Consider the following 18,493-nt stretch of genomic DNA (forward strand, 5'->3'; position numbering starts at 1 on the left):
TGAAAAATGGCAGTAAAGCATTCCAATATCATTTAAAAAGTAAATAACGTTTACTAACAAAGTACAATGGAGAAACACTCCAGTTTACTTGTTTTCATGTTATATGTTTGCATTCAGAACCTGCAATTATTACCCATACCAAGTTCAAACACTACAATCATGGTGCCTCACTCATTGTGGCATACTTATCCAGGCTTGATTATAGCAACACCCGATATATGGGCCTTCTCCTAGCCTCCACAGCCAAACCTTAAAGAGAAGGCTTTAGTGAACCCTTACAAACGTATCCCCCCAACTCAAGGCAATCTGGCTCACACAGGCATCATTGCCAAAGCTGGATTTACAGATCCCCGACAGAAAAAACACATTACGCAGTTTAATTTGCCATCCATTGAGATCTTCCCAATCACCACCCCCTGCATCCCCAGAAGAAAACAGTGGCTTCTAATGGAACCTAAAAACCATAGATTGACTCGTCTCTTTAGACCTTTCAGCCTTCAACAGCTGATTCTCCCCACGCAACGTTACTTTCTCCTTTCCCTTTTCCCATTCCATCGCTCTCCCTCCCTCCTTTATCATCCCTAGATGTAACATCAGCCTGGGTGTGTTAAAAACAACCAATAAAGAAATACGTTTTGAATGTCTCCTGCCCATGTGTAAAAAGTGATGTGGCCAGTGCTTTGGTCAGTGTTTGGATCTTGGGGCCCAATTCAAACCAGTGACTCAGCTGTGACTCCAACCAGTGACTCAGCTGTGACTATAACCAGTGACTCAGCTGTGACTCCAACCAGTGACTCAGCTGTGACTCCGGATTTTAAAGCTTGCCCGCCTCTTTCGACTTTCAGATATTTAAGCTGAAAGGAGCGAGGGAGCAAAGGAGAAGGAATAGCCAATCCAAGAAACCAATAGAGAGACTAGGGAAAACAAGAACTTGAAGAAGAGAGCAGTGGTTCCCAACCTGTGGTCCGGGAACCCCTGGGGATCCGTGAAGCCTCCTCAAGGGGTCCCTGAATACTTAGAAAATTGAATAATATTAACAGGTTAATAAAGTGTATATAAATAAAGTAGCTAAAAGTACAATTGTAAATTTTAAAACGTACTGTAAATGTGAAGAAATGTTGAAATTGGAGGCTAAAAATGTAATTAGTATCCTCAGATTGATTAGTGGGAGCATCAAACAGAATGTAGCATGGGTAATGAGTGGCCTCGATTGAATTTAGAAAATCTCGAACCTTTCTATTAAAATAAAAAAATAAAAAAAAGATTTTTGTGTGTTTGTGAAATAAATAAAATGTGTAATCATTTGTGTATTTGTTTGATGAATCCTTTTTTCTGTATTTTTTGTGTATTGTTTTGAAGATCAAATCATCGACAATGCTTAGACCGGGATCCTTGACTTCTAGTAATGACTAAGTGGGGATTCTCGGATTCCAATAATGATGCAATGGGGGTTCCCGGGTTCCAGTAATGATTAAATGGGCTCCCCGTAAGTCAAATGCTTTAGAACCACTGTAGTAGAGTACACTAACTACGACTAGAGGCTAGGAATAAGAGCACAGACATTAAACCAATGCGTGAATTAAAAATGGGAAAAATACCCAACTTAGAGATGTAACTCAGCAAGTGACAGCTCCTACATAGACAGTAAAGCTAAGATAATGATATAATGATACACTTGGAGACATTAACCCAAGAGAACAAGAAATTATAGCTGCATACAGATATTAAAGCAACAGGGCAGTGACAAAATAGTCAATTTAGAGACATTAACCCACAGACACAGTTAGAGAGGGAGAGTGCTTGAATGCTTGCCTAGGAGATGGAAAATATCTAATTTGAATCCCTTAATAGATGGAAAAACAACTTTGAGACATTACGTATGAAAGAGAAAGAATACCTAATTTACAGACATTAAACCAATGAGAGGGAGCAAAAGTGATAGAGCAAGGCATGAAGAGCTAGCTTAAATGCTTTTAACCTATGTGTGAGCGCTCGCATGCGTGCTTGTGTGTAAGAGAGAGACTACCCAATTCATAAACATTAACTAGTAGAAGGAATACACAACTAAGAGCCATTAAAAGGACACTTCATTGACACAGCCTCTCTCCGACACACAGGTCTACCTAACACCACCAGATAAACTACTTTGCCCACTACCAGTAAAACCCCTCAATCTTAATTGTATCTGAAATATTTCTTCATCACGAGACGATGTGACCCGCCCCTTCCCTCCTGCCCACACACTTGAAAATGATGTATGGTGCACGCTTACCTTGACATCGTTGAAGTAAGTCTTCAGGGTTGCGGAGCTGGGATAGCGACAGTAGAAAAACATAAGCTTGGCCTTCTTCAGATGCCCTGGAGTCAGGCCTTCCTGAGAGTGATAGAGTTAAGGAACCTTCTAAATAAAACAAGAGTGTGAAGAAAAGAGGGATCTCAAGGTCAATAATGAAAATGAGTATAGAGAATGAGCACTCACCCTTAGTTGTGTCTGAAGAGATTTATCTTTAGCACAGCAATAGAACAGAGATCATATAATTCCATCATTTTCCTATTCAATTCAACACTTTGGGCCTAGTTCACAAACTTAAATCTAAGCGTAGTGATCTCTGGGCATGTAGATAAATGCAATTCTGTGATTATAGGCTGTAGTATGTACCCAGTAGTAGGGAAGTCTGTCCCCACCTCCTTACAGCTTACTGCGGGGGCAGGGAGACGTACAACTGAATATATGTAGTTCAACATAATGTAGATGGAGATGGCGCCCTATGCTATGTTGAACTACAAATTAAAAAGAATAGGGAAATGGGCATAACCTCAGGAAAATAATGCATACCTGACAAATATTAATACTGGTAGCACATAAGTAGAGCCAAAACACCTGGCTCTGCTGTCTCCCCTTGTGCTGTGATACGATGTGGAGTCAAACATCAGCTGTAGTTGTATTGTGTGCCATTATGTGTGTGTTTGTGTTTTTTGAACATGCAATGTGTTGTGATGTATGGTTGAGTGTGTATAGATTAGTGTTGCATGTGAGATCATTCAAGTTTTTTTAAATTATTAACCATGTATATATTTGTAATTTGCTCAATATGTGAATCTGTTGTATTTACAGTTACACAATGTGATATTTGTGTCTCCAATGTTTATGACCATTTTCGATTAATTGTATTTCTTTTACTTTGTAATATTTTAAAATGAGGTTTTAGAGGTATTTGCAATATGTAATGTTCTGTGACTATTTTGTTTCCTTTTTTGATGTAGGTCTTTGTGGTGGTAGCACTATTCCATGCTTTTATTGTTTTGAGCATGATTCATTGCAGTATCTGTAAGTACACTATTTGTGGTGTGTGACTTACTCCAAGGCTTGAATGGAGTAGATTTGAGCCTATTTTGGCATAAGTAACACTGGAATAGATCTGTTCATAACTTTGGTATATAATTTACCTTTTTGTATGTGTTTTTGTATTTAAATGTCCCTCAATGTTCACATCCTTAATTTCCCCATTCATGTTGCCACTTTGTAGTAGATATTCCCTATTTTCCAGGCAGTCCCCTTGCCACACCCACATATACAGTTAAAACACTGAACTACAGTTTCACGGTTGTTTGCACTCTCGACTGAGAACTCTGTGTATGAGAGATAACACTGGCGCAGGCTTAGATCTACGTCCATATACTTGAGAATTGCATTTATGAGCATGTGAAGTAGTACTACAAGAGTACTACTACACCTACTCTGAAAAGTCTATGTCAATTGCTCTGTTAACAACTTAACCGCTGAAAAGTAATAACTAAAAATATAGACTAGAAGAGCAAAGACATGAAAAAAGATCAACCTACAAAATGTTTAATCTTTTAAAATGTTCCATATCTAGCCAAACATACTTCCCACCTATTGTAGAAAAGAGTTAGTTTACTGTTATGACTACCATTGTAAATCAGATGACTGTACACTACCAAAATGCTGTGTTTTGATTGGCTCTCAGACGGTCAATATCTACCCATGAGATTAATAACCAGTATCTGAGACAATCCTCATTATGGTACCAATCAACATAATTGAACACCTCCGTCCCCTCACCGCTGTCGGTAAAGATCACATAGAGACCTCGGCGGAGGTGCAGGCACCGACGCCGAACTCATGCAAAGACTCCAGACAATCCATAACGCAGCTGCTAGACTGATCCTCAAACTGCCCAAGAGAACACACATCACCCAGCATCTGAAGGATCTCCACTAGATTCCCGTTCAGAAGAGTTGCCAATTCAAGCTTCTGGTCCATGCCTACAAAGCCCTCCATGTCCAAGGACCCGCAAATATGAACCACCACCTGCACTTCCACCGACTGACCAGGAATCTCTGCTCCGTGCACCTCACCATTGCACAGATACCAAGTATTTGCCGCTGCCGCTCCGGAGGACGATCCTTCTCACAACTCACCGCCAAAGACTAGACCACCCCCCCCTTCATCTTGCACCGCACCCTCGCTGACCCTCTTCAGGAAGAGACTCAAGACCTGGCTCTTCGACTGATACCATGCAGCACAGCGTCTGGATACCCTCTAGGGTGATAAGCTGTGCTATACAAGTACTACTTGATTGATTGATTAAAAAAAAGAACTAGAGTGTTTACCTGGCTCACAGAATGTGCTGGTACTGACAGACATGCTACTGTAAGAGAGAGCTTTAGAATCATTCACTTCCCTGTGCATAATGTTGAATATGTATATGAAAATGGGTCTTACATCTGCTTTTGAAACCTCCCCAAACAAATGAGTACCCACAAATATTCCTTTTCATGTATTTTGTATTATATATATATATATATTTTTTTTTTTTAGAGCAAATGACACTCGCACTCAGGAACCTTGCAAATATTTATTGTTAACAGAGTTCCCTTCTGTTACACTGTTGGTGTAACAGAAGGGAACTCTGTTAACAATAAATATTTGCAAGGTTCCTGAGTGCGAGTGTCATTTGCTCTAAAATTGATTCTGGCCGCTGGCTTGGCCCAACACTCGCACCCGCTGCTGAGCGATCCGAATCTAAGCCGCACTGACGATATATATATATATATATATATATATATCTCACGATTTCCACAGCGTCTATGCTTTCTCTGCAGCAACACAGGGACACGGACCACGGACTAGTGCCAATAATTGTTCTTTATTTAGATGCCACCATAACGCGTTTCAACTCCTGCGAGTCTTGATCACATGGTAACGGTGTTTAGCGGCAAAGACACTTTTAAACTTGCAACGTGCTCCGTGATTGGTTCGCACAAATCAATGGGCATAGAAGAGGTATTTCACTTCATCATTTTTACAAATTCATTAACTGGCATTGATACTACGTTTTTGCGTTTTTTTGATATTCCAACAATTCAACAATTATTTTTCACCTTAAAGACAATTATATCTATATATCTTAATAACTTGTTGATTAATAATTGCATACAAGCGATTTACATTCTTAAAACATCATCAAAGGCCTACCATTTGTCAGAGTACTGCATCGTGAGTAATGCGTTTTTTTGATATTTCAACTGTTCAACAATTATTTTTCACTTTGAAGACAATTTTATCAATATACCTTAATAGCTAGTTGATTAATAATTGCATAAATGCGGTTTCCTTTTTTTTGAAACATCATCAGAGGCCTACCATTTGTCAGAATACTTCATCAAAAATAATGCCAATTATTCGAAATAAGAAGCCCAGTGATTACACTTGTGCAAATAGTGCTATAAAGTGCTGTTCTAGTGAAAAGTAAAATGTGTCAGTGCATGTGTAGAATAAAAAATAATAATATACATAAAGTACAAAATTCGAATTTTTCCCTTGTTCTACAAATTTATATATGTATGAAAATTATTCATAGTTTCACTGATGTCACTGTTGGAAGTATTTTCCTTTTGGGTATTATGTCAAAATGATTTTGCTCTGAACTTATCCTGATTAATGTCTAGTACTGGCAGGTTAGAAAAATGCATGGGTTAGTATGTATATAGTTCACCTATGTAACACTGGTGTGGTACTCGAACATATGTCGCAAATATATGGTGCAAAATTGCGTCTACATAAATATAAACATAAATATATAAATATATAAATAAATATATAATATATAAATATATAAATACATAAATAAGCAATATATATACACCAATATTTACAATATCCAAATTTTACACATGTTAAAAATTCCTCATAAAATTACGTAAAATTCTATACAATACTGAAGTCATTGTACGGTTTATAGAAGTTCGTGCTGGCCCGATAGGAGGTTTATTTATATACAGGTGTAAAGGTCTTCCGTGATGTTAAGACCACCTGGGGTCTTTGTATCGAGGTTCAGTATGTACTGAGTTTCTAATTTTCTTAATTTAACCTCTCTATTACCACCCCGTCTGCTTGGTGGAATACAGTCTATTAGGAAGAATCTTAAATCCTGACTTCTTGAGTTGTGGTATTCACGGAAATGTCTGGCTACCGGATATGTGTTATCATGATTATTGATGGCTCTAATATGTTGGAGAATCCGTTTGTGTGCTTGTAGCTTGGTGCTACCAATGTATTGTAGCTCACAGGGACATATTAGAACATAAATAACATATTCCGTCTTGCAGGTAAGTAGCTTTTTTATTTTAACCTCCTCCTTGCCGAAGGGTGTTGTGTATGTAGTTTTATTTATGCCTAACTGGCATGCCTTGCACGTTTTACATCTGTAAAAACCATAGTGTGTTTTTAGCCAGCTACACGATTCAATTATTTCCGGACTTGTGTTTACAAGCTTATCCCTCATAGACATTCCTCTTCTATATGTAATGGATGCTTTAGTGGGCAAACTCTCACCTAGAACTGGGTCGCTAAGGACGATTGGCCAATTGTTCTTTATGATTTTCCGTAGCTCTTTATGTTGGTTATTGTAGTCTACAATAAAGCGAAATTCACATTTGTCACTGTCCTCTCTGGTGTTTATTGCTAAGAGCTTCGCTTTAGGCCTGATTAAGTCTAGGCGATCACTATTCATAGATTTTGCTATTGCCCCATCTATGGTTTTGTGGGAATATCCCCTGGCAAGGAATCTTTTCTTGGCGAGTGTTTGTTCTTGTCTGAGGACTAACCCGTCACTATTGATACGTCTTAATCTAAGCATTTCCCCATAGGGAATGCTGTTAATTAAGTGTCGAGGGTGGGCACTAGAGTTATGCAGAGTTGAATTACCTGCTGTCTTTTTACGATAAAGCTTAGTTTGAATTATGTTTTCATCAATGTAAACGGTGGTATCTAGAAAATTGACAGTCGAGTTGCTGATAGTGCCTGTGAATTCAAGATTTAAATCGTTGTTGTTAATTAATTTAAGGAATCTTTCTGCCTCACATTGTTCACCCTTCCAAATTATAAACAAATCATCTATAAATCTTAACCAGATGATAATGTTGTTTTTCATATTTTCCTTGAATTCACTGTCCAAGACCAGCTCCTCCCACCAGCCCATGTGGAGACACGCGTAGCTGGGGGAGAAGCTGGCTCCCATCGCCACTCCTGTCATCTGCTGGTAATGCATGTTGTTGAACATAAATACATTGTTATTCAAACAAAATTCCACCATATCTGTTAGCATTTTGCTGTGGTTAGTCAATTCTGCCGTCCCACCACTCAAGTAATATCGGAGTGCCTGTAGTCCATCACTGTGCTTGATACTTGTGTAGAGCGATGTTACATCTAATGCCATCATTAGATAGTCCTCTTGCCATTGAATGTCTTTTAATTTGTGGAGGAAATCACTTGTGTCTCTTACGTAAGATCTTAAACCTTGTACATGACTTTGCAAATAGTAGTCCACATATTGCGAGGTATGTTCCAGTAAACTTCCACGTGCCGATATTATTGGTCTGCCAGGTGGTTGAGTTCTATTCTTGTGGATCTTTGGAATAAAATACATGGCTGCTGTTATTGGACTATCATTTTTTAAGAAGTTGTATTCATCCTTGGTAATGAGATCCTTAGTTCTCCAATTTATTTATATATATATAATGGGTTTCCAGTCAGTGAAAATTGTTTAGTCTGAGTTTTCACTGTTTCAAAACTATTGCTTCATTTTTCTGAATTACGTTATTTATGTTACAATATTTTAATTACCTTTGAATGTTGTTACTTCTAAAGTACTAAACAATAAATATATATTGTTACATGTGTTTTATCATTTCCTTACATTTAAATATCAATACAAATGGCTCTGAAGCCAGTGCATATTAACATGGGGCAATGCAACCACTGACCAAAGAAAGTGGAAGAACTGAAAAGACAAATGCAATGTCTAACAGCAACTCAATCCACTGAGATCACAAACCTATTAGTCAAAAAAAATAAACGCTGTCTGCAGATATATTCCAGCAACTGTAATTAAATCTACTCCCATACATTTAAGTGGCAGACTTTAAAAACATCTATGTTTACCAAAATGTTACTATATTTAAATGAAGGAGGTATTGAGTGACAGAAATGAAACAGATGTAGAAAGGTAATGCTGGAGTTAGGTTGGGGTGTCTCTCATTAACTATTTAAAATCCTTAAACATATATTTTGTCATAAAAGACTAAAACAAATACTTCCCCCCCCCCCACAAACAGCTGGTTTTGCAATAACCCCTCAATGTTCCTTTATTCAGAGTCTGCCTCAAAGAAAAGGCTTTAATTTCAACAGCTTCTACTACAGCAACATGGTACCCAGGAGTAACCTATTTTTGTAATGAATATGGGATGCTGCCATTCTAGTTGTTCATTAGAACTCTATGCTGAAGATAGAGTAGAACACTCAGCAATATTACTTCGGTTAGAAGTATGTTCCACTCAACATGACAGACTTTCTTCTTACATGGTTGTGGAAGATATTCTAGAAGATATAGAAAATCGGTCATCCTTTTAACTTTCAGAAGCACTGATTGCCTTTTCCATGGCAAAATTAAACCCTCATTGTGTTCATTTACTGCTACTCCTTCATAGACAATGTTTTCTACTGCCCTTATTTCAGTAACACAGCTTTCAGATGTGCCTCACAGTTGTCATTAATAGGAATGCAAGCATTGTAGTCAATCATTAGAATTATGCAGTGAAGCTGCAGTAGAACACTGGGGAATCAACTGACCGATGCTGCTGCTGTTGGAATTCCACATTCTACACAGATTTTTTTCTCCAATGGAGTAGGTGGTCTATATTTTTGAACTGATACTAATGGAACTCATTTTAGCTTATGGACCAGCACCCATAATTTCCACTTTTCTCTAAAAGAAGGTTCATCAAATCCTATCAGAGGATCAGTATTTTTCACAGAGTGAAATCATCTTAGAAATCACACACCAAAAAAATGAGTATTACGTCAACAATAAATAATTTACATTGTGACTAAAATCAAATATCACCCTTTCTATATGTTCCTTTTTGTAGCCCTCAATTAGGCATGCACTATAATGCATTTCAAGAGAATGAAAATAGAAAAGCCTTTTCACCAAAAAGAATCCAACAAATATGCTTATTGTGCCATCGAAATAGTACTATGAAGAACTTACCACTAATAAAAAAAATTGAAAATTTCACCCCAAATTTTAATAGCCTGATTTATAATAGCAATATTATTCAGGGGTACACTCGCCGAGTTATTGACCAGAGTGGATTAGGGCCCTAGGCTTCATCTCTGCCCTTTGACTCCACTCCAGTCAATAACTATCTGGGAGTGCTTTCCCTTCTGGATAACATTGCTTAATTCAAGCATATTTAGGAACAAGAGTTTCTACGTGGAATTATCTGCAGGTCAATTTTTTTGTAGGTAGCTAAAATTTGTATGGTCTTTCTTTTCACAGTCGGGAGTTTTGAGTCTTTATTTTGTTGTCTATATTTTTACAAACTACCATTCCAGCATGGGTAGGACAATTAGATGCTTGTTACAAATGTAATGCATTTAATACTAGGCCGTTAACATGGAGTGTTCCCTCTGCCTCCTACACGACTGTTGCCACTCAATATACATTTCGAACTGACCACTACCCCCGGGCAGACTAGGCGTGAGGAATGAACATCTCCTCACTGAGAGGTTTCACTGAACAACATGAAGAACAATGCTGTACATTTTGTGGGGAAATGCAGCACAGAATCTTTTATAGATGGCCTGGTGGCCCGGTCAGTTATTCACCCATCAGTCTGTCTTTCATTGCTGATGCTTTCCTTTTGTAGCAACAGTAAGCAGGACTTTAGCTATCAATGGTGCAGTAAGTACAGGGGCACATGGCCACATGGCTCTTAAGGACCCTGTACATGACAATTAAGTTGTTTTAATCCTCAGCAATTTATTTATTTATTTATTGAATTTATATATGGCGCACAGCTACCCGGAGGTTTCCCGGCGCCTAGGACAAAGCAAAACAGGCAGGATCAAGAAGTCAACCTAGAAGAGTTACTGGTTAAAGAGCCATGTTTTAAGTTCCTTGCGAAATCTAATAAACACCTTTTCATGACGTAAGTAAGTAGGAAGAGAGTTCCAGAGGGAGGGAGCCAGGAAGGCAAAAGAACGTCCCCCCATTTTGGCACGTTTGATTCTGGGCACCTGGAATTTTTGTTGATTGGAGGATCGGAGAGATCGTGAGGGTTGATAGCGTTGGACCAAATTTCTAAGGTACTTGGGAGCTGAGCCCGTATTGATTCTATGCATATAGCATAGGGCTTTGAATTTGGAGCGGCTCTCAATTCTCAGCCAATGAAGTTCACGAAGAGCACCCGAGGTCGGGGCAGTTCTGGGGAGTTGGCAGAGAAGCCTGACAGCAGAATTCTGGACTACTTGAAGTTTGTGGAGCACTTCTTTATTTGCACCCAGATAGAGCACGTTTCCGTAGTCCAATCTGGAAATGACCAGCGCCTGTACAACAGTTCTTTGGGAGGCCGCTGGAAGCATCCGGAGAATTTTTCGGAGCCACTTCAGAATTAAAAAACAGGTAGAGGCTACTCTGATCACCTGTTGTTTCATAGCCAGTTGGTCATCGATAATGATGCCCAGGTTCCGTGCTGAAAGAGATGGGATGGGGGGATCACCCATCTCAGAGGGCCAATGTTGGGGGCCCCAGAGTGGTTTATTATTTCCAAAAATGAGGAGTTCGGTCTTGCCACAATTTAACTTGAGTTTGTTTTTGTGCATCCAGTCTGCTATCTTAGATAGTCCTGCTTGCAGGGAGGGAGGGTTGGAGGTTTCTTTGTGGGAGAGTGAAAAAATAAGTTGAGTGTCATCCGCGTAGGAATAGATGGTCAGACCGCTTGTTCTGCTATACTTGCCAACGGACTGACATATATATTAAAAAGTAGGGGACTGAGAATGGAGCCCTGAGGGACTCCATAAGGGGATGCATGAGTCAAGGAAAGAGCTGTGGGGGAAAAGACCTGGAACGTCCTATTAGATAAAAAGCTGGACAGCCACAGGAGGGCCTTGCCGCCGATGCCCTTAATGTTAAGAATGAGACACGGTATCAAAAGCTGCGCTTAAGTCCAAAAGGATAAGAGCTACCGTTTCTCCTTTGTCAACTTGTTGGCGGATATTTTCGGTCACACCCAGTAAGGTCGACTCAGTTGAAAAACCGGCACGAAAACCAGATTGAGAGGAGTGGAGGATGTTGCCGGTTTCCACAAACTGGGTCAGTTGAAGGTTAACATGTTTTTCCAAAATCTTGGAAAAAATGGGAAGGAGAGAGATTGGGCGGAAGTTAGAAAGAATTTCAGGATCGGAATTAGCTTTTTTCAATAAAGGAAGGACCATAGCGTGCTTCCACGCTGCAGGAACACAAGCTTCCGTGAGTGACATATTGAGAAGCTGCATGATGGGGAGAAGTATGTGGGGGTCAAGTTTTTGGAGTACAGTAGTGGGGATAAGATCTTGCGGGGAACCGGACTTAATGCTAGTAAGGATATTATGAAAAGAAGCGGTATCCATGGGAAGCCATTCATTAATTAGATTAGTGCTATTAGCTTGGGTCATTTCTTGAGTGGTAAGAGGAGGTATGGAATGGGTAGATTGTGGTTTAGTACTGGCGTTGGGATGATTAGAGTAGTTGTGGAATTCAGAATAGATTTTGTCTATCTTCTCCACAAAAAAAATGGCCAGATCGTTGCATTTTTTAGAGTTAAGGTCAGGGGGCTTGGGTAAGCAGGTGTCACCTGAGAGCTCCTTTACCACTTCAAACAGCACTTTAGGGCAGTTTTGAGACTGTAAAATAATCTGGGTGGCATATTTGGCTCGCGCGGTGTTACACAATCGGTGATAGTTAAGAAGGGCAAGTTTGTAAGTAGATTTCCTATCTGCCTCATAATGTTTCCGCCATTTTCTTTCCAAATTTTTACATTTGGTTTTTTCTATTTTAAGTGTTTCAGAAAACCAGGGGGCTGGGGGGTGCTGGTAGCCCTGTTTATTCTTTTTGTTTGATATAGGAAGACATTCATCAATGGCAGAGGTAAGCCATTTATGGATGACCCCGTCATCTTTTAAACTCGTGAGCAACGGCATAGTTTTTTCCAGCGTTGAGTTCAGAGTGTTAATATCTATATTTTTCCAGTTTCTATGAGTAGTGGATTTGGCGAGGGGGGCGGGGGGAATCGGACCTTGTTTCTGTTCAACCATAAATTCCACAAGAAAATGATCAGACCATGGGATGGGAATGGCTTGTTTACAGGAAATGATAGCAAGGTTAGAAAGAATCGGGTCCAGTAAGTGACCTGCCTTATGCGTAGGGCCTGAATTATGTAAAAAAACATTTAGTGCTGCTAAATTAGCTAAGAGAGTAGCGCTCGTAGTGCAGGAAGTATCATTGAAGTGTAAATTCAGATCACCTAAGATCAAAAAGTTGGTGGTTTCTAATAGAAGGGGAGCAATGAGGTCAGGAAAGGACGATGCCCAAGGTCCAGCGGGGCCAGGGGGGCGGTAAAGAAGGGCCCCGGAGAGAGTAAAATTGGGTGATAGCAGGAGTTTGAACAACCCGGCTTCACAATCTTTAAAATCCAAGTCTTCCCATTTACATGTGTAGACTGTTTTAAAAATAATAGCTATTCCCCCGCCAGTTCGGTCAATGCGATTTTTTCCAAAGTAGGTATAGTTGGGGGGAAGAGCATATGCCATGTCAGGTCCGGAACTCTCATTGAGCCAGGTTTCAGTTAGAAAAAGGGCATCAGGTTGAAAGTCCGTGAGAATATTCAGAATATCACCCTTGTGTTTAGGGAGTGAGCGGCAGTTCAAGCTAAAAAAGGTGAAGGGAGCGAGGGATACGTTATTCCTGAAGGTCGAGGAAGGAATTCGACTAGACTCATGGCAGGGGGGGCTCAGGTAGAGGGCTGGTTGAAGGGTAAAACTACAGCAAGGACAGCTGTAAGGGGCTGTGTCCGGGATGCGGAGTAAGCAGCGTGGGTTGGGGGCAGGCCGAAGGGCCAGGAGATTATTACAATCTGGGCAGCGGAATTTTGGACAGAGATCTTGGCCCCAGGCCCCGTCAGGCCGCGGACGGGCGCAGACGGGCTTGCCTTAGGCGCGCGTCCGCTGCGCGTTGCGTGAGGCATCTAAATTTAAGCAGAATATTTAGAAGTGGAGCTTCTGATAGGTGGGTGACCCGGAAGTCGTAAATCACTTCCTGTTGCACTAATCGTCCCTCCACTCAATCCAAACAATTGGCGGTGGACCAAGCAGCCTCTCCAGCAAGAGGACAGAAGGCCTATTATCAATGCTTCCATTTAGACCCATGGCACACTTGTCACTGACAGTGCAGGCCTTCAGCTGAACTCTTCAGACCTTTTCTTTTTAAAATTCTAGAAATGTCTCTCTGGAGTTAAGACCATGATGTAGTGGGTATTTGTGTTATTTGTTCAGAATTCAACAGTGCTTCTTTGGGAAAAAGAGAGATTTGTGGTCGTTCAGCTGTACTACATCATTTTCTAGAGTCTTACGTGGTACTGTGAACACATGGACATAAATCAACAGACCTCTTTAAAAGTGTCTAGCTCATAGAGGGCTATTCACAAAAGTAAACTTACACATGAGCAAATCTACATGTGTATGTTTACTCTTACCCTTTTGAGTAACTTCACTACTTTCGGCTATTCACCATTTACGAGTGCAAAGGTTGTCAAAAGTGTACACCTGTCTTTCCCTAAACCCTTGCATTAAAGGGGTGGAGCCTAATTTATGAGTGTAAAGTTACAACTTCTAACTTTTCACACGTAGGCAGGAATCTCCGCCACCGAGGCAGGGATCTCCCTTTGGTAAAGTACAGAGATAAGTTTATAAGTTTATTAAACTTAAAAAAAAATTAAAAATATTTACATGTAAATGGTTATGTAAATGCATTTAAAATATAAACTTTGAATGTAGAACATAATAGAAAAAAGCTACAGCATTAATGTAATTTTTAATTAACTATTTAATGATTTTGAATGTATTAAAATGTATTTAAATGATGTTTCTTCAGCTTTAACTAGAAATAATTTCCTACCTAATGTATAAAATGTATATTTCTTTATTATATAGTAAAAACAATTTAAACTTATGTATAAAATGAACTTACATGAATTTCTTTTTTTTAAATAATGTTATATTAATGTTTACATTTAAAAAAGGTTAACATATTTGCTAATAACCTATTTATTTTGTTTTACGTATAGATTTTTTAACATAAAATTACATTTATTTATATTTTTAAAACATTAAAATACGTTAATTTATTTTTAAATTAGCTCTTTTTGGGCTTTTTTTTAAGTCCCTGCCTTCAATATTTGGGAGCCTGTTGCAGTTCCAGTGGCTGGCCATGTGTGGTGCTAGACTTACTCACGCTGAGCTGGAGTACATGTATGACTGCTTTGTGTTCTTTCTGGCTGTAGAAAATATAGAAGTGCAATTTGCGAATTGAAATGGGCTTACACTTTTTATGGGTGGGTTCATGTCCCTGTCTAGCCCTCCCTTAACTCCTCCTTACTCATCCAAAACCCCACCCCTCTAGAAGTATTCCCTATTATCACTCCCCCCTAGCTTCCTCTGCACCTTCAATCCTTTATCTCTGCTCTCCTAAAGCTTCCTCACATGACTCTCACCCTTCCCCCTTACTTTTGTCTCTTATTTGTCAGCTTCTCATCACGCCATCTTCTATTAAGATCTCAAGTTCTTCTTCTCATTGCTTCTTACTTCCCATCCTCTTCCTTTAATATCTCCCTCTCTTCTCTTCCCAGTTTCTCTCCTCGCTAATACCCTTATTGGTGAACTTTCCTTTGATGTGTTTTACCTCATTTTCCTTCTTCCCTTACCGGTTGTAGTTCACATATATCATTCTATTTCTATTTATTTCCATGTCTATCCTCGGACGGCACTGACCTCTTCATTCTATTGTTCCTACTATCCCCACCTATACCCCTTCCCTTCTTCCTAACACTTCCTCGGAATTCAGACCTCTCATATCCCCAGCCCTATCCCCACCCCTTTCACCCATTCATATGCCCCTTCCCCATTCGTTGCTGGCCTGTCCCTCCCACCACCTCGCTCTTGTCACTGCATGCCCCTTCCTCACCCCGTCCCTAGTTGCCTCCCTCCTACCTCCATCATAGCTTTTTTATATAGTGCAAAGTCAACTGGAAGGACTTGGAGTGCTGTATATGAGGGCCAGTTACATTACACAAGCATTCATTCATTTTTACAGGCACGGGGAGATTACGTGATTTGCCCAGAATCACAGAGTGTTGAGTTGGCGCCGAGACTCAAACCTGGTTCCCCAGCTCTAAAGTCAGCAGCCCTGGCCAAAATGCTGCAGCCTCTCCATGCTCAGTATTCCAGCTAGCTATACTTTGACACCCTGATAGCTGCAATGGGCATTTGTTCAAGAATATAAACTGCATGTTAAGTTTGGAAAAATAACAATTTTAACTTGTTTGTAATGCATAGCTTAAAGTTAAAAAACAAAAAGCTCTATGACACGGTCTGGCCACGTCCTATTGCTTTTTTTGTACTTTGAGCTATGCAGCACAGCAGCTCGCACCGCTGTGCAACATTTAAAAAACATTGACAAAGCCAATAGACCTTGCAAAGGCGAAATCTATTGGCTTTGCCAATGCTTGTTGCTTATTAGCCTTGATTTCAAAATACCGACTATGTCGATAAAATACTGGCAAAGTAGCTATCCTACAGTCTTTCCGTCCCTTTCCCGCTCCATTTCTTCTCTACCAAACCTTCCCTTCCTTTCCTGAACTCTTGCCTGTCGGTTCTCCAGCCTTCCCTGAGGTAACTCCACTTTCCCGCCATCTATTGCCTCTTCAGCCCCCCTCCCTCCTGTTTGCGCTCGCCCGCTGTCACGCACGCTAATAATCTGCTCATCTGTAGACCGTCCAAAGATGGCCTCGCATTCTGCTACAGATTCCAGCTTCAATAATCGCCTCTCCGCGCCCGCCCCAGTCCCCAGGGGTTTTAAGAAGTGAATCGTCTTATAGGGGGATCCGAGAGGGGTTAATCCGCTTAGGCTGGCTGCTCTGCTTAACGATGTGAACATCCTCAACTGTTAAAGTGATACAAAGACCCTGGGAATTACAGGAACGAAGCAAGGGCGCTTTACCGCGCGAGCACACATGCCTCGCTGGGGCACTCTGCTTTGGATGACCAGATGTCTGCTGTGTAACCTCAGGGAACAGCTTGGTCGCCACGCACAAGCCTGTACGATTTCACCCACCTGAGAGATAGCACTGCGGTCAAATGCTCAAACCTGTAAATATGCGTAACCTGAGCAACTCTTCCCTCTTTGATGCCTCATCCTTGACTTTTGTGGTCCAAAATGAAAACCTGTACAATTTCAATCACCTGAGAGATAGCTCTGCGGTCACACCTGTGAATTGACCCACTGTCAGATAGCTACTTTCTGACTTTTGACTTGTGGTCAAAAAGACCGGCCTGTACAGTTTCTCTCACCTGAGAGACAGCATTCGGTTAGACACTCAAACCTATAACATCTGTGTAACCTTGAACAGCTTCACTATCAAATGCCTGATCCTGTAAATAGTCAAAGCCTGTGCCTGCAAGGTCTGTCCCGCTCCCTGCCTGGTGCCTGCTGTGAGAAAAGGGGTAAAGGGAAGTCAATTATATTCTCTGCTGTTTTTAACAGGAATCCAGTTGCACAATCTAGATGCTTATTTTAGGCAAAATGACTTTACCATTCTAGAATAAAATGAGGTTTGGTGGCAAGTGTTGGAATCACTTCACCCCACAATTGGCTAGTTAAATATGCAGAGAAAAAAATCTTGATCAAAATTCTGTATTAACTAAGCATATTTTGGGAACTTTTATTATTACAAGGAAACATGTTCACATAATACTAAATTCTCATGAAGCGCAATATTAGTGCGTTCGTTCGGGCCAAGCGGCAGAAGGGTGAAACGGGTGATTATGTGTCATTGCCCACTGAGAACCACCACAGGGAGAGGTGTGGTGCAGTGGCCAGAGCGGTTGACTCCGAAGCACAGGGCTCACGGTTCGATCGCCGGCGGCAGCTCAGCTCAACACCCTGTGACTCTGGGCAATAGCTCACCTAGGGCCTCATGTAGGTAGCCAAATACCGGTCGGTAACGGCCGATTTTCGGTAAATATACCGTTACCGACCGGTATTTAGGCTTGTGCTATGTAGGGGGATCATTTCTGTATTCGGTAATTTACCGAATCGGCAAAAATTACTGAATCGGTAATTTTACCGATTCGGTAAATACCGAATACAGAAATGAGATGTAGGGGGAGTGTGTCGTGGGTGTGGGGATTTGTTATTTACCACCAACTAAAAGTTGGTGGTAAATGACGAATAGGTGTAAAAATGCATTTTTGTGCACTGTGAAGTGTGCAATGTGGCAGACATACATGCCCCTAGGGCATGTATGTGCGCCACATGTGCACACATGGACAAATCAGGGGTGCAACAGGGTGTCAATATGACACCCTGCCACCCATGATGATGCCTCCCCCCATTACCGAATCGGTATTTACCGATTCGGTAATGGTAACTGGCTTCCCATTGATTCCTATGGGCCTCCTGGCCCATAGGAATCAATGGGAAACAAGTTACCATTACCGAATCGGTAAATACCGATTCTAAAATACCGACACTTACCGAATCGGTATTTTTTTACCTACATTACATTTACCGATTCATAAATACCGAATCGGTAAAATTCGGTATTTAAGAATCGGTAAATGTAATTTACCTACATATGGCCCCTAATCTCCCCGACTGCCCCCAGCGCCTTGAGACTCCTTGGCGAGATTTGTTTGCGCTTTACAAATACCAGATACATACATACATAAATATGTTGCATCTCCTTTTATAGTCCAATGTCTTGATGCCTATAGGGCCTCATAGTTACATAGTACATGATAAATACGAAATGTATTATCACGTTCTACATGACTTTTTCTGAAGCGGATGAGGAGCTTCCCTTGCCTTATAGT

At 40.6% G+C, this 18,493-nt stretch overlaps 1 protein-coding gene across 3 annotated transcripts in view; it reads right to left on the reverse strand.

Annotated features, from left to right (window-relative positions):
• LOC146798746 (prospero homeobox protein 1-like) overlaps window positions 1-18,493 on the reverse strand; it is a 91,901-nt gene that overhangs the window by 14,096 nt on the left and 59,312 nt on the right. For all 3 annotated transcript variants that reach the window (XM_085626038.1, XM_085626036.1, XM_085626037.1), the window contains exon 3: window positions 2,273-2,380. In XM_085626038.1, coding sequence (XP_085482164.1) covers window positions 2,273-2,380 — 108 coding nt within the window. The remainder of the gene's footprint in view (window positions 1-2,272; window positions 2,381-18,493) is intronic.

This window comes from Triturus cristatus, chromosome 9 (genome assembly GCF_964204655.1).
Source record: "Triturus cristatus chromosome 9, aTriCri1.1, whole genome shotgun sequence".
Classification (NCBI taxonomy): Eukaryota; Metazoa; Chordata; class Amphibia; order Caudata; family Salamandridae; genus Triturus; species Triturus cristatus.